We start from the raw sequence: 13,702 nt of genomic DNA, 5'->3' as shown, positions 1-13,702 counted from the left end.
CAGCCCCTGAGCACCCCCAGGCTTTTGCTCTCAGGCTCAGGAGAGGCCACACATAAGTCTGGCCCTGTGGGGGGTGCCCATCCACCACCTGCCATGGCTAGAAGCAGGTTAGCCAAAAGGGCGCAGACACGCCGAGGAGTGCCGCACACAGCACATGGGCATACCTACACGTGCAAGGCACCACCCACTCCAGCAGACAGCGCTGCGAGGCACAGGTGTGTGTGCGGGCCCTAGGGAGGGCCAGGCTGCTTCAGGCTCCTCTGCCGCCCATGGGATCTGTGGCCGCACACTTCCCGTGCCTCCTTGTCCATGTAGTGGGGGAGAAGAGGGCAACATGGTTCCCTGGGCACCTCGGGGCTCCTGTGAGGCAGGGCCTGTTGTGCAGGCCGCACATGGCCTTGCTCCCGGGACATCCCCCATCCTCTGGCCCAAAGACTGTTGGTTGCTGCTCACAGAGGAGGGCACGGCCTCAGGGACAGTGTCTGCATGGATGACTGACCGCCTCTTCCTCTTTTTATTCTCGACAGCCGGGATTGAGGAGCAAACCACGCCACCTGAGTCAGCCTGGGGGACCCGAAAACGCTCCAGGGTCCAGGAAGAGCTGAGGAGGCAGCATGTTGGCATCCTGTGCGACATGCAGCAGACCCAGGCACAGAAGGTCCGGGAGGACACAGTGTGACAAACCTGCATGTGGGACTAGCTTGTGTGGCAGGGTGATGGCACACCCAGTGGCTGTTGCTGCTCCTACCTACCACCCTTCTGCCCCCCCTTCTATGACCATTCCCCTTCCCTGTGCCCCCCCAAGTGATGCCCATTCCCCCTCTGCAAGTGATGCCTGTGCCCCCTCCCCCTGCCATCGCTGACCCCGCTCCAGCACCCCTCCCTGTGGTCCCAGGACCCGCCCAACCCCAAGTTCGATGAGGTCCCCGCACCCAAGGTGGCACATCCAGCCACCCCCCCATGCTACTCCCAGCCCTGAGCCCCCCTCTAGGTTATGAGCCCCTTTGCCCCTCCCCAGCTTTTTTTAATGAAAGAGAAATACAATGTTTGTTCTATTAAAATCCAAACAGTTGTCTTTATTCTGAGTTCAGGAAGGGGAGGAAGAGAAGGATTGTGGTGGAGAAGGGATAGGGCAGCAAGCCAGAGGCCCCTAGTGGGAAGGCCCTGGGGAGTTACTGGGGTCCTTGAGAGAACCTCTCCCTCAGGGCCTCCCTGATGTGCACCTCAGCCTGATGGGCCTGTCAGATGGCAGCTGTCCACGGCTGCTCAAAGGGTCTTCCCTCCTGGCCGGCCTCTGCCCCTCACCCGAGGAGGAAGGCCTCCTCTTTCCTCGCCACAATGTTGTGGAGGACACGCTGAGACGACCTCAGGGATGTTGTGCTCCCCTACAGCAGGGTGGGTCAGGAGGCACCTGAAACGTGCCTTGAGGCGGCCAAAGACGCACTCCACCTGCATCCTCATCCTGATCCTGCTGAGATGGGAGTTAAATTGGTCCCTGCTGTGGTCCAGGTGGCTGGTGTACGGCTTTATCAATCACAGTATGAGGGGGTAGGCCATGTCCCCCACGATGCACAGTGACATCTGCACATCCCCAGCCACTAAGTCACAGCGGGGAAAGAATGTGCCCACCTCCAGCTTGCCGTAGAGACTCGAGTTTCAAAAGATGCGGGCATCATGCGCCCTGCCCAACCACCCGACAAAAATGTCAGTAAAATGTCTACGGTGGTTGACCAGGGCCTGCAGCACCACTGAAAAATAGCTTTTGTGGTTGATATACTGGTGCGCAGATCGGGATGTGGGTCCCATCTGTGGCTCCATCGGGAATCCCAGGGCAGCAATCCAGCCACAATCGAGTCCAGGTCTCCCAGGCAGATGACACTGCGCAGCAGGATGGAGTTGATGGCCCTCACTACATGCAGAAAGAGACAAACACACAAAACAGAGAATGAGAGGGTGTGCCTGAGCCTTTGGTGCCTGCCCGCCTCCCAAACACCCGAAAAGCCACCCCCCTATCAAGCCACCCCCCCAGCAGCAGGGCTGTGTGAGAGTGGGATGGCACAACCCCTTGGGGATGGGACTTCACCCCCAGCACCCCTCCTGCCCTCCCTCTCAACCCTTTTTTTCCTCAAAGGTCCCCCTTTTCCAGGACTCTCCTGCCCCCCACAGCAGGGACTGCAGCCTGAGAGTGCCTTATCTGTGGGAGGAAAGCCCCAGTGGTGGACTTCTCCACGCCAAACTGGTTGCCCACCGACCGGTAACTGTCAGGGGTGCCAAACTTCCAGACGGCAATTGCGGCCCGCTTCTCCAGGGGGATGCCAGGCTGCAGGTGGGTGTCGTGTTGTTGGAGGGCAGATGCAAGCCAGGCACACAGCTCCAAAAAGGTGGTCTTCCGTATGCAGAAGTTTTGAAGCCACTGCTGGTTGTCCCACTACTCCATGACCTGCCGGTCCCAGCAGTCGGAACTGGTGTTGAGCCTCCAAAAACAACTCTTGACTGTGGTGTGCGGTTGCACAGGTCTTGCTCCCACACACGGGGGCTGTGTCTACACTGGGCCACTTATTCCGGAATCAATCAGCCGCTTTTCCGGAATAAGCTGCGAGCTGTCTACACTGGCCCTTGAATTTCCGGAAAAGCAATGATGATCTACTGTAAAAAATCAGCCGCTATTCCGGAAAAACTATGCTGCTCCCGCTCGGGCATAAGTCCTTATTCCGGAACACTGTTCCGGAAAAGGGCCAGTGTAGACAGCCCAGTAGTCTTTTCCGGAAAAAAGCCCCGATTGCGAAAATGACGATCGGGGCTCTTTTCCGGAAAAGCGCGTCTACATTGGCATGGACGCTTTTCCGGAATAAGGGCTTTTCCGGAAAAGCATCCTGCCAATGTAGACGCTCCTATTCCGTAAAAACTTAAAACGGAATACTTGAATTCCTTTCAAGTAGGAATAAGAGATCCTCCGGAAAAGGGCTTTATTCCGGAGGATTGCGCCAGTCTGGACACTCTTTTCCGGCTTTTCCCCAAGCCGGAAAAAAAGCGGCGGCCATGTTTATTTAAATCCCACGGGGGATATTTAAATCCCCCGTGGATTTCCCTATTCCAAAGTTAGAAATTAGCATGCCTCTTCCGAAGAAGGGGCCAGTGTAGACGTAGCCCTGAAAAGATATTTGTCTTTTGCTCTTTTTATGCCATCTTGACAGAGGCTGCACAGATTCTGTTTCAAACTTACTTTCTTTAGTAAACACATTTAGGCTGAAACCCTCAGTAACTACAAGGATTTTGGAAATTGGTATTGCTATTCCTTGGTTAGAGAAAGTGTTTGCAAATGGAATATTTCATCTTAATGAATACTATTAATTTATCTATTGTGACAGGTTTAAACTACTTTTGCTTCTGTATCCTTCATTTTGAATATCAGGAAACTGGCTGCTAGGTAGCCAATGTGAAATGAGATTAGTGAGTGTATGACTGACACTATTGGCACTCTTGTTTTCTCAAAAGAGAGACCAAAAAATAAATCAGTAAGGGAGATTAGAAGTGGTTCCCGTCAGCTTAAAGATGAGAAACATTGAGTAGCAACCTGCATTTGTATTCTGAGGATACATAGAGAACCTCACAAATACGAAAAGAGCTTTATACAGTAAATAATATTCAGATTGAAAATGTAAACATATTTTCAAAAAATATATTCACATGTGGCTTTTATTAAGAAAACTCTCAAATGAGATTTCTTGATGCTAGGAAAATAGGGAGAATGGAACTGCCTCCCTATCTCATTTCACTGTAAAAACATGGGCGGCTGGTATGCTAGGCAGGGGAAAGTACTGTCTTCCCAACCCGCCAGCCTGGCCCTGCCCATGCTCCACCCACAGAATGCCTACTGTTTTCCAGGGTTGGGGAGGCTGAGAACTGTGCAGCCTCCCCGTGCTCTGGAGCCAGGGAGGTGGGGGCAGTGCGCCTTTCTTTCATCCTTCCTGTGCTCTGGGGCCAGGGAGGCTGGGGACAGCACGCTACCCTCCTTTTCTGTGCTCTGGGGCTGGGGAGGCTGGGATGTGTGCCCTCTTCGCTCCCCTTGCTCTGTGATGGGGTGTGTGGCCAGAGCAGAAGGGGCAGGGCTGGGGGCTAGGGTTCCCAGGTGTCCGGATGTGAACCGGACAGTCTGGTATTTGAGGGTTCTGTCCGGGAAACAAATTGAGAAAATGCCAGATGTATAAAATGTCCGGTATTTTCTAATTAGGTACGTTTTATTATTATTAGGAGTATCAATACGTAGTTGCGTACTGCCTGGCTGGTAGAGACGAGGAGGGGCCGGGGTGGGACGGAATCCCCAGGGCTGGACTCGCTTGAGCTTCACCGGGACTGTGTGCAGGACGGGAAGTACCCCAGGATCTGCATTCATCTGGGTCAGTCCCTCTCCCTGCTGGCCGATTCTCTCCCCCCCGCTCCTGCCCCGCCCTGCTTCCCGTGATCCCCTCCCGGCCAGCCCTGCGTCCCGCCGGACCCTCCCCTACCCCCCCGGATCTTGCCCAGCTAGCCCTGCTGCCCCCGACCAGCCCTGCTTCCCACAGGCCGGTTCCCCCTCATCCCCCACACCTCCTCTCCGCCAGCCTCACTCCCCTCCCAGCTGGTCGCCCCCCACCCTCCACTTGAGATCAAGTGTGTCCAGTATTATTTTTTAAGCCACCTGGTAACTCTACTGGGGGCAGGTTTCGGGACTTGCCTCCCCCAGCCGTACCTTCACAAGCTGCCCACGTATTAAAACAAGCCAAAGAATCTATATTCCCTCCATTTAACAAAGTCAGTATTATATATTAACATAGCTAATAATTAGAAATAGCCAAATTCTGTTCCCTTTAAAGTCATGTAGAAACTTTGACTTAAATGAGCACAGGATCTGGTTGGCTCAAAATGTATATTTCAAAGATAATTGCTTTATTTCGAATATGTGACTTGGGTCTAATACAGTGGTTTTCAACCTTTCAAGATTTCTGAAAGCTTTAAAGATTTTTGAAGATTGTCTTGTGTACCCTCAGTTTCACCTCACTTAAAAATCTCTGGCTGCCCAGCTCTGAAGGTAGTGCCGCCACCAGCAGCAGTGGAGAAATGAGGATGGCACCAATACTTCTGCACTGCTATTGGTGGCAGCATTACCTTTAGAGCTGAGTGGCTGGAAAGTGGGGGCTGCTGGCTGGAGAATTCATATTGTTTGTGATGTGAGGGGACTGATTTTTTAAAAAAATTCTGCTCCCAGCCTGCCTTACAATATCCATTCCATGTGCTCCAATGTTTGTTCAATTTTAACCCTCTTCCTCTATTATCGCAGTGGAACTTGCTGGATCCTATTTTGCTTCAGGGTTCTAGAGCCTGATATAAAACTAAGCAAATAAGATGAGCTGATGTACTCACTGGGAAGATTGCTATATGTGCCCCTGGGGTGCATGTACCTTGAATGATAATTGTCAAATGTAATGCAATTAGGGAACCCATGAGCTGATATTTTCAAAATAGGTGTTTAAAGTTAGGGACCTAAATTCATATTTAGGCATCTAAATATGGACTTTGGCATCCAGTTTAAGTACCTATTTCTTGAAAACCTTGGTCTATAGTTTTTAAGTTTCTCAGCTTTTTCTTATTAGTTTACTGAATATATGAGACGTATAAACAAAATCACATTTTATGTCTCATTTGGAAAAAATGTGAGATAGCTTTGAGCCCATTTCAGCTTCCTTTTCCTTTATTGCTGCTTAATAAATTAGAATGTGGGAGTTCTAAGCACATATCCCTCCAGTTACGCCGTTTACATTCCTAAGTTGCATTTCTGTTTTTTTGCTATTGTAGTGTGCAGTTCTTTGCATGTTCTAATTTGCCATGACGTGGTCAGTGCTGTTTCCTTCCTGTTGCTTGCAAGCCTGTGCTAGAGATAAACCTACATTTACAGTACATTTAAAAAGAGAGGCTGACGGTCTGCTTAGTGTGAGAACTCAAGGACTTTCTGGATTTTAGAAGGATTAGTTAAAAGCAGTATGTATTTGTTTTATCTTGTCTGTGCTTTAGGAGTTAACCAAGATGATTGGAAACTTCCATTTAACTGGCAAAATAACAACTTTTCAAAATTGGACTTGCAAATGCGGAGGAGAAAAAGTAGTACCTGATGTATCCAATAACTTACTAGATCTCTCTGGGTTTTTATATTCTGCATTGAATTTTCTCTTAAATACATATGTTCATTAGCAGGTATGGGAGTTGCATGCTATGTATCAAGTGAAAAATAAAATGTCTAACTATCGTACTTAAAAACAAGTAGTCCTGTGGCACCTCAGAGGCTAAAAAAAATTGTATAATGAACTTAATTATTTTTGTTGTTTTTACTTGTCAGTGTGCTATTTTTATTTTTATTTTAATCTAATATACTTGGAAACTAATGTCCCATTTGGTGAAACAACTCAATAGCTTATGAAACACACTAAATTAAATGTGTTCTTATCTGTAGAAATAAGATCTCTAAAGATATAGGAGTATCTGACTTTGTGATGTAGATATGGATCTCTTTATCACTGAAAACAAGCTTTTATGGCTTTCCTGTACAGTTATGGCAACTGCTTATTCAGTGTAATATTTTTTTTTTTAGGTGTGAAAGGTTATCTAAGTGAGGACGACATTTCAGAAAAGGATTCCCTGACTTTATGATCTTTGAGCAGGAAAGAACCCAGGAAGATTGACTGTCCAGGAATTATTGTTGGAGACACCTGATTTATTTCATAATCTTGTTTTCCTGCCTGCCTGGATCTTGGTAACAGGCTCCACTTTTTTTTCTTCTGTGGAACTGAGACCTGGGAATGCTTTATTATGGCAGCAGTTGTACAACAGAATGAGCTTGTATTTGAATTTGCCAGCAACGTCATGGAGGATGAGCAACAGGTATGAGATAAAAAATAAGCTATATGAGTTTGTCAGTGATGTGCATATTCAAAATATCAGAAAACATGCTGCCCTTCTTTTAAAAACAGCTAAGCATTGAGGTCATTATTACCACAGAAAATCTTTGCACTGTTTCGAAAGTTCACTGTTGCTTCATGCAGTGTGCGTGAACAAAACAGAAAATAGTCCAAGTGCTTGGCCTTGTGACTTCTGTGGTATTGAAGAGACATTTCATTGTTGTGAAGTGATCTGTCCAGTACATCCCATTGGTAGATGCAGAAATCCAAAGCTCTAGTATTTAGCAGTCTGTTAACCCTTCCAATGCACTTGTATAAGATTATAAATATGAACTGTTACTCCCGCAAACTACCAGAAACATTACCAGGAGGTATTTTGCACTTCACAGGATATTTTCTGAGTTGTGTCACTAAAGGTGTTTTGTCAGCTACTCAAAAATGCAACTAGGAATTAACGGCAATAATTTATTTAGGCTAGTGTTTCTCACATTACAAAAATACCTCTCCACCCCCTTCACACCATTCTCTCAATTAATTATCTAAGACAGGCCTTGAGTTTAGATGATGTAAAAAGTGCCTTGACACTATAGTGAAGGATTCCTGAGATGTAAATTATGGCAGTCGTGTTTATGGAGGGAAGAGGGCAACTGCTCATGAGAGATTTCAAATGCTGTTAGGGATAAGCTTTGTATTTGTTAGTAGGAAGTTTGACAAGGCAGCATTACAGGGAAGCAGTTTTCAAAATGTTGCTAAATACTATTACTGTCTGTCCATGTCATAATATTAATGAAAATTTCTATTTGAGAAGCACCTTTCCCTTATCCTTCTAGTACAATACTTCTAATTTTGTAATCATGTTTTTTTTTAAAAAAAGGTCAGAAACGTGACCTACCTACAGAGCTGTGATTGGCTAACATCTGCTGTCACTTACTGTCACGTACTTCCAATGAAACTGGGTTTGAACAACTGCTTCTGCAATTTTGGGTGGATGTTCTGGCAATGTAACTTCCTTCCCTGTATTTTTTCCAAAGTTCATGACAGCTTAGGGATTCACATAATGGAATTCCATAAACTTAGTGGAAAGCAAGCCTTATTTACTAGCACTATTTATTGTTGTTCTTACTTACCAAATCAATGAGGGAAGAGAATGCTGAGAAGGAAGAATGCTTCATTCCAGCACTGTAGAGAGGAAATGAGTCTGACATTTTTTTCTCTGTTTAGATTGTTTTGATCTAGACAAATGGCAATAGGCATAACATATGAAGAACATGATCCACTCTTTCAAGAGGGCAGTATGAACCTCCCTCAAGAGTTCTTCAGCCTCCAATCAAACACCTCCATGGTATTTGTTTTGGAAGCGCAATAAATCCTATTCTAGAAAAATCCCAGGAAAACAGTCTTGTAGCATGCCTTAAAAGTGACCCATTTAAGGCTGTGATAGACTAATGTGAAAAAGTGAACTCTATAAATTAGGGATGTTAACTATCGGTTATTTTGTTAGTCGAGTAGTCAATGGAATTTCCATTGACTACTTGACTAGTCGCTAGGCACTTCCGCATTCCTCTGACGCTGACTCTAGACTGCACGCAGCATACCAGCATTGAAAATGTACAAGACTCCCCAGTGGGAACTCTTGTGCATTTCAAAATGGAAATGCAGCATGGAGCCTGGGGTCAGTTAGGGACTCCTCAGCAGATCCTGGGCTCCACCAGCATTTCAGTGGAACCCAGGATCAGCTGGGGACTCCCTAGCTGACCGTGGGTTCTGCGTGGCATTTCCCCAAAACCTGGTGTCAGCTGGGGACTCGCCAGCTGATCCCTGGTTCCACGGAAATGCTGTGCAGAGCCCAGGATCAGCTGGGGAGTCTCCAGCTGACCCCAGACTCCGCATGGCACTACCGCTTTGAAACGCCAGGATCAGCTGTGCAGTGCTGCCCTTTGAAACGCCGCCTTGGCAGTTCAAAGGAACAGTGCCGCATAGCTGATCGGGGATCAACTGTGTGGCACTGCCACTTTAAAGTACCCCTCCCCCCCCCCTTTGCTGCCTCTATCTGATGGGGGCAGAAGGGGCAGCAAGAGGGGGAATCGACTAGTCGACTGACTATCCGATAAGCTTTTTGCTTATCGGATAGTCGACTAGTCCTTAATATCCTTACTATAAAGCAGGAGTGGATCTGGCTCCCGAGACTCAGGGCTATCCCTCCCTTCTCCTCCCAGCATTGGGGAGCCCGTGTTGGCGCTCCACCCCTCTCCTCCTGCTGTCACACTGTAGGGCAGGAGCACAAAATCTGCTAGGCAGGGTCTCCCTAGGCTCTGGTATGAGAGGGGAATGTGGGGGCGTCTTTCTTCTCAGACAGAGGCCACATCAGTAAGGTTTTTTTGGGGGGGGGGTTTGCTTGTCACTTGTGTGCGGCCCTGACTGATTTTTCTGTGGCCCCCAACCCAAAAAAGGTTCCCCACTCCTGCTATAAGGCGAAGAACCACTCACTGAAACTTGCCTTGCTGCAAGTTTCAAACCTAGTAGATCTAAGTTCTAGTGCAGGAGAGGAGGATAAATCCAGAGATGGGTGATTTACAAGGATGACCCTCATAATAATAAAAAGGGGCACTCTGATACAGGAAAAAATGAGTGGTTTAAGTGAAAATTGAATATGGGCCTCTTATTATATTTTTACAAAAATAAAAGCTGTATTTGAATGTATAAATCAGAAGTATTGTGTTGTAAGGCCTGGGAGGTGGTTAATTATATACAGAATTGCTAAGGGTTTTGAGTTCTGTGGTGAATAAAATTTGATTTTTCTGCCTATTTGTCCAGCCCTGGCAATTAGAAATTTATACCCCTGAAAATACTTGTATGGCTCTAACAAAGATTTTTTTTCTAGCTGATTTTTGAGAATTAGTATCACCTCATTTACTTTTTCTAAAATAATTTTTGTTGTGTTTTTGAAAATTAGAATTTAGGGATTAAAAGAGTGTAAGTAATTTCCCTGTTTTAAAAGCTCTTAACACTTAGTTTCTGTCTAAAATGTAGAAAGGGAAACTGTTTCAGAGAAAGTTTTGGTGTCTAGCTTCTGGCTATGTTCAGTACTTTTGGGAAGTTATAACTTATTCTTATCTATTTGCAAATGTAACCCAGCTCAGCCAGTGTCAAAAGTTGCTAGAGGTAGAATTTGAGCAAGTGATTCCTGTCGCAACAGGAAACATGATTTCTTCCATTATCAGCGTTGTTCATTTCTATTAAAAAATGCTGATTTTTTTCTCTGCCATTTATGGGCTATTCAAAAGTGACCGGGCACAAATAACCTGGAAGTACGTGACAGTAAGTGACAGCAGATGTTAGCCAATCACAGCTCTGTAGGTAGGTCACGTTTCTGACCTTTTTTTAAAAAAAAACAGCCTATAGAATGGGGTAGGTTAGCTTGTGCTTATTTTACTAACAGGATTACAAACTCTTTTAGTGCATAGAACATAACCTGCTTAAATCGGGATGATTCTGTTTTGCATGAAGTATCATCAGTTTGAAACTGGGCTGAACATCCTAGAGGCTCCAAGTTTGGCAGATACGCTCCCTAGCATAACTCCTTCCTGTTGTACATAATAATCTGGTCTCTAGAGGCTGTAATACTTCTGTCTAATAGTGATTGTTGGATGGTGTTAATGGCCTGTACCATATAGGAAGACAAACCAGATGACCTGTTGGTACCTTCAAATCTTACTCTGTGACCCTGCTCTTTCTCAGGGTTGCCAACTTTCTAATTGCACAAAACTGTACACTCCTTCCCTGTCTCTTCACCAAGGGCTCATCTAGACTACGCTAGAGTTTTGAAAAAGGATCTCACTTTCAAAAGAGGCGCTTTCAAAAGTGAAAGTAGTTAAGACGTGGCTTTTTCGGCAACCCTCCCCCACTTTGTCAAAAAGCCACGTAAACCTCATTTTTTGAGGAAGAGTGGCTTTTTGGCAAGGGGGGGGGTTCGCTGAAAAAGCTGCACTCTAGTGTAGTCTAGATGATCCTCAAGTCTCTGCCCCCATATCTGGTGGGAGGATATATATTCTGGGTTGGGGGGTGTGGGCTCTGGGGTGGGGCTGGGAATGAGGGGTTTAGGTTGCAGGAAGGAGCTCCATGTTGGGGAAGCAGGTTGGAGTACAGGGTCCTGACAGCATTTACTGTGGCTCCCAGGAAGTGGCTGTCAGATCCATGCAGCTCCAAGCACATGGGTAGCCAATGAGGCTCTGTGTGCTGTAGTTTCCATTGGTTGTGGTTCCTGGCTAATATGGTCCAGAGCTGTCGGGTCTTTTTTCGACCAGGCATTCTGATAGAAAACTGGATACCTGGCAACCCGCTTTTTCCTCTCTGTCTTCTCTCTCAATTCTTCCCTCCGCCGTTCCTTCACTGAGTTGCAGCTGGTTATGAAGTTCCAGACTTGACACTGTTAAATTTTGGCAGCCACACTAACTTTCCAAAGGTACACTAAGACTGGCAATGGTTGTGGATCTGACCTGGTGTTATCCATGAAAGGTTCTTTACTCCCTGACTACTACTTTTGGCTCTTCACCCTGCTCCCGCCTGATAACCTGTCAATTGTTTTGCGATGCCATAGCACAGATTCATAGAACAGTGCAGCCAAAATAGTGGGGACTCATTTTTCTCCACCTTTTGTTGCAATTCTAACTTGCCTTCAGTAGTCTCCTTTACTTCATGAATAGCCACTTTCTTACTCCCCTTTCAATTCGTGTCTAAGGGCCTCAGGATCCGGCAGCAAGTTTTACTCTACATCTCCATGCAGGGTTTCTTTCAGCCAGATTCTGAGTCACCTTTCCTCTTTCCTGGGACTGATAATCTGGCTGTGGATCAGTTTGGAAGGATGAGATTGTTTTAGGCAGGGCTGAAGGAACTGAAGTCAGTTTACCCTGGTCTGCACTAGAGATTTATTTAGAAATAACTGCCCTTATTTCGAAAAAAGTGGAGCGTCCACACTACCAAGCCTGTTGTTTCGAAATAAGGGGTTGTTTATTTTGAAATAGTGACTCCTGCTTTCCATGAGGAATAACACTTATTTCAAAATAGTTATTTCAAAATAGCAGTAGTGTGGATGCTTCACTGCTGCTATTTCAAAATAACTACTCCCCAGAGTAATTCGAAGTAATTACTCCGCAGCGCTTCCTGAGGCTCTAAGTCAAGATAGCATGTCCACATTAAGAGAGCCTGCCTTGGACTAATTTTGAGGTTTCCTGTAGTGTGGACACACTAATTTCCTAGTGTAGACATGCCCTTTCTATATGAGGGAGGACTCCCATATTCGGAAAGCTCCTAGGAAGACATGGTTCAGGTCTTCATAGGCTTACAGATGCATGGGGAACACCATGGGTAGCACATGAACTGCTGGCGGGTATAACCTCCAGCTGCAACCCATCTGCCCCCCTCCTGGAGCCCAGAACCTCCCCCCAATAGCTGCCAGCCCCTGCCAGGTTAGCCTCTTGGAGCGCTGGAAGCACGGGGGAGGGAGAATGTGGAATGAACATAGTTCCCTTCAGCCCTGAAGCACCAGGAGGAAGGGTGGGCAGGTGGGCAATGGGGCCACAGCCTCCCCAACCCCAGAACTGCGGGAGAGTGGGCAGCAAGTCCCAGTCTCTGGAGTCCAGCTGTGGAAGCAGGGAGCCTGGGACCAACTCATGGGTAGGGCCATGTCTGAATGAGGAGGCTCAGCCTCCTCCAGCTTTGTTACTCACCACCCATCAGTTCCCCACAGAGCTGCTGTGAAACTTGTTAATCTCTCATGTGCCTAAGTGTGGTGGACACCTTATCAGAAGCTAACTCTTCTGATTTAATAGGCAGTCTCCAACAAGGAAGGAGAGGATGCTCTGACTAGTAACAAGTGTTTTTGATGATAACAAAAGACTCTTTTTACAAATCTTCATTTTTTACTAAAGCCTACAGCTGTGCGTATATTTGCTGTGAGTACGTATGGAATATTTGCTGTAGGCTTCTTAGTCTTAATATTGCAGGAAAGCAAACCTTTACTTTGCTTCAAACAAGTATGTAAACCCAAAAAGTAGTCATATTTTTTAAATGCCACTAAAACTCCACATTTTTATTCCTACTCTTCTAACACTATAATTTATTTAAATAAACTTTACTTATCATATGGCATAGCACAACATGACTATTACTTTATTGTATCTTCCAGCTCACTTTCTTCATTACATTCATCTTTTCCTCCCTGAATAGTATGTGTGCCGCTAAGCTTCTCAAATCACTATTCAAGCATAGGGCAAAACACCATTTGCCTGTACTATAGAAATTATTGTGTTGGAATATGCATGTAGTTGTAGCCATGTTAATCCCAGGATATTTGAAAGAAATGAGTGAGGTAATATCTTTCAGTGGACCAACTTTTATAGGTGAGAAAGATGTTGGTGATATTTAGTTACAGTTACCATGGTCGGTGTTTTTGGTCCTGTGCCTAGTCAGAACACAATTTTATTTTGCAATATAGATTGTGTTAAGCCATGTTTCTGAACAGTCCTACAGATTGCTAAAATTAAAGGCTGCCGTACAGTTCAGAAACACTGTCAAAATCTGGTTCAGCCCTGTTGATAGTGAAAGACAGAAGATGTTTTAACAATGAACAGATAACTGACGTATTGCAGCCAGGTTTCATGGCACTATGACTTCTAATGTGCAGTGTAGATGGAAACCGAGAAATCTCTGGGACACAAATTTAATGTACAGTAGAGTCTCGATTATCCGACCGTCCTTTATCTGACATTCTGTGT

At 45.9% G+C, this 13,702-nt stretch overlaps 1 protein-coding gene across 10 annotated transcripts in view; it reads left to right on the top strand.

Annotated features, from left to right (window-relative positions):
- The window catches only part of ELF1 (E74 like ETS transcription factor 1), a 129,760-nt gene that overhangs the window by 76,041 nt on the left and 40,017 nt on the right, over positions 1–13,702 (top strand). For 8 of the 10 annotated variants that reach the window (XM_075918946.1, XM_075918942.1, XM_075918943.1 and 5 more), the window contains exon 2: positions 6,623–6,912. In XM_075918946.1, coding sequence (XP_075775061.1) covers positions 6,841–6,912 — 72 coding nt within the window. In that variant the 5' untranslated portion in view covers positions 6,623–6,840. Of the gene's footprint in view, positions 1–5,651; positions 6,016–6,072; positions 6,229–6,622; positions 6,913–13,702 lie in introns of those variants that run through there. The other 2 variants (XM_006124375.4, XM_014574197.3) reach the window with 2 other exon arrangements.

The sequence above is a fragment of the Pelodiscus sinensis genome, chromosome 1, assembly GCF_049634645.1.
Source record: "Pelodiscus sinensis isolate JC-2024 chromosome 1, ASM4963464v1, whole genome shotgun sequence".
Lineage (NCBI taxonomy): Eukaryota > Metazoa > Chordata > Testudines > Trionychidae > Pelodiscus > Pelodiscus sinensis.
The sequence above is the reverse complement of the archived record's forward strand: the minus strand, read 5'-3'. Positions and strand labels throughout refer to the sequence as shown.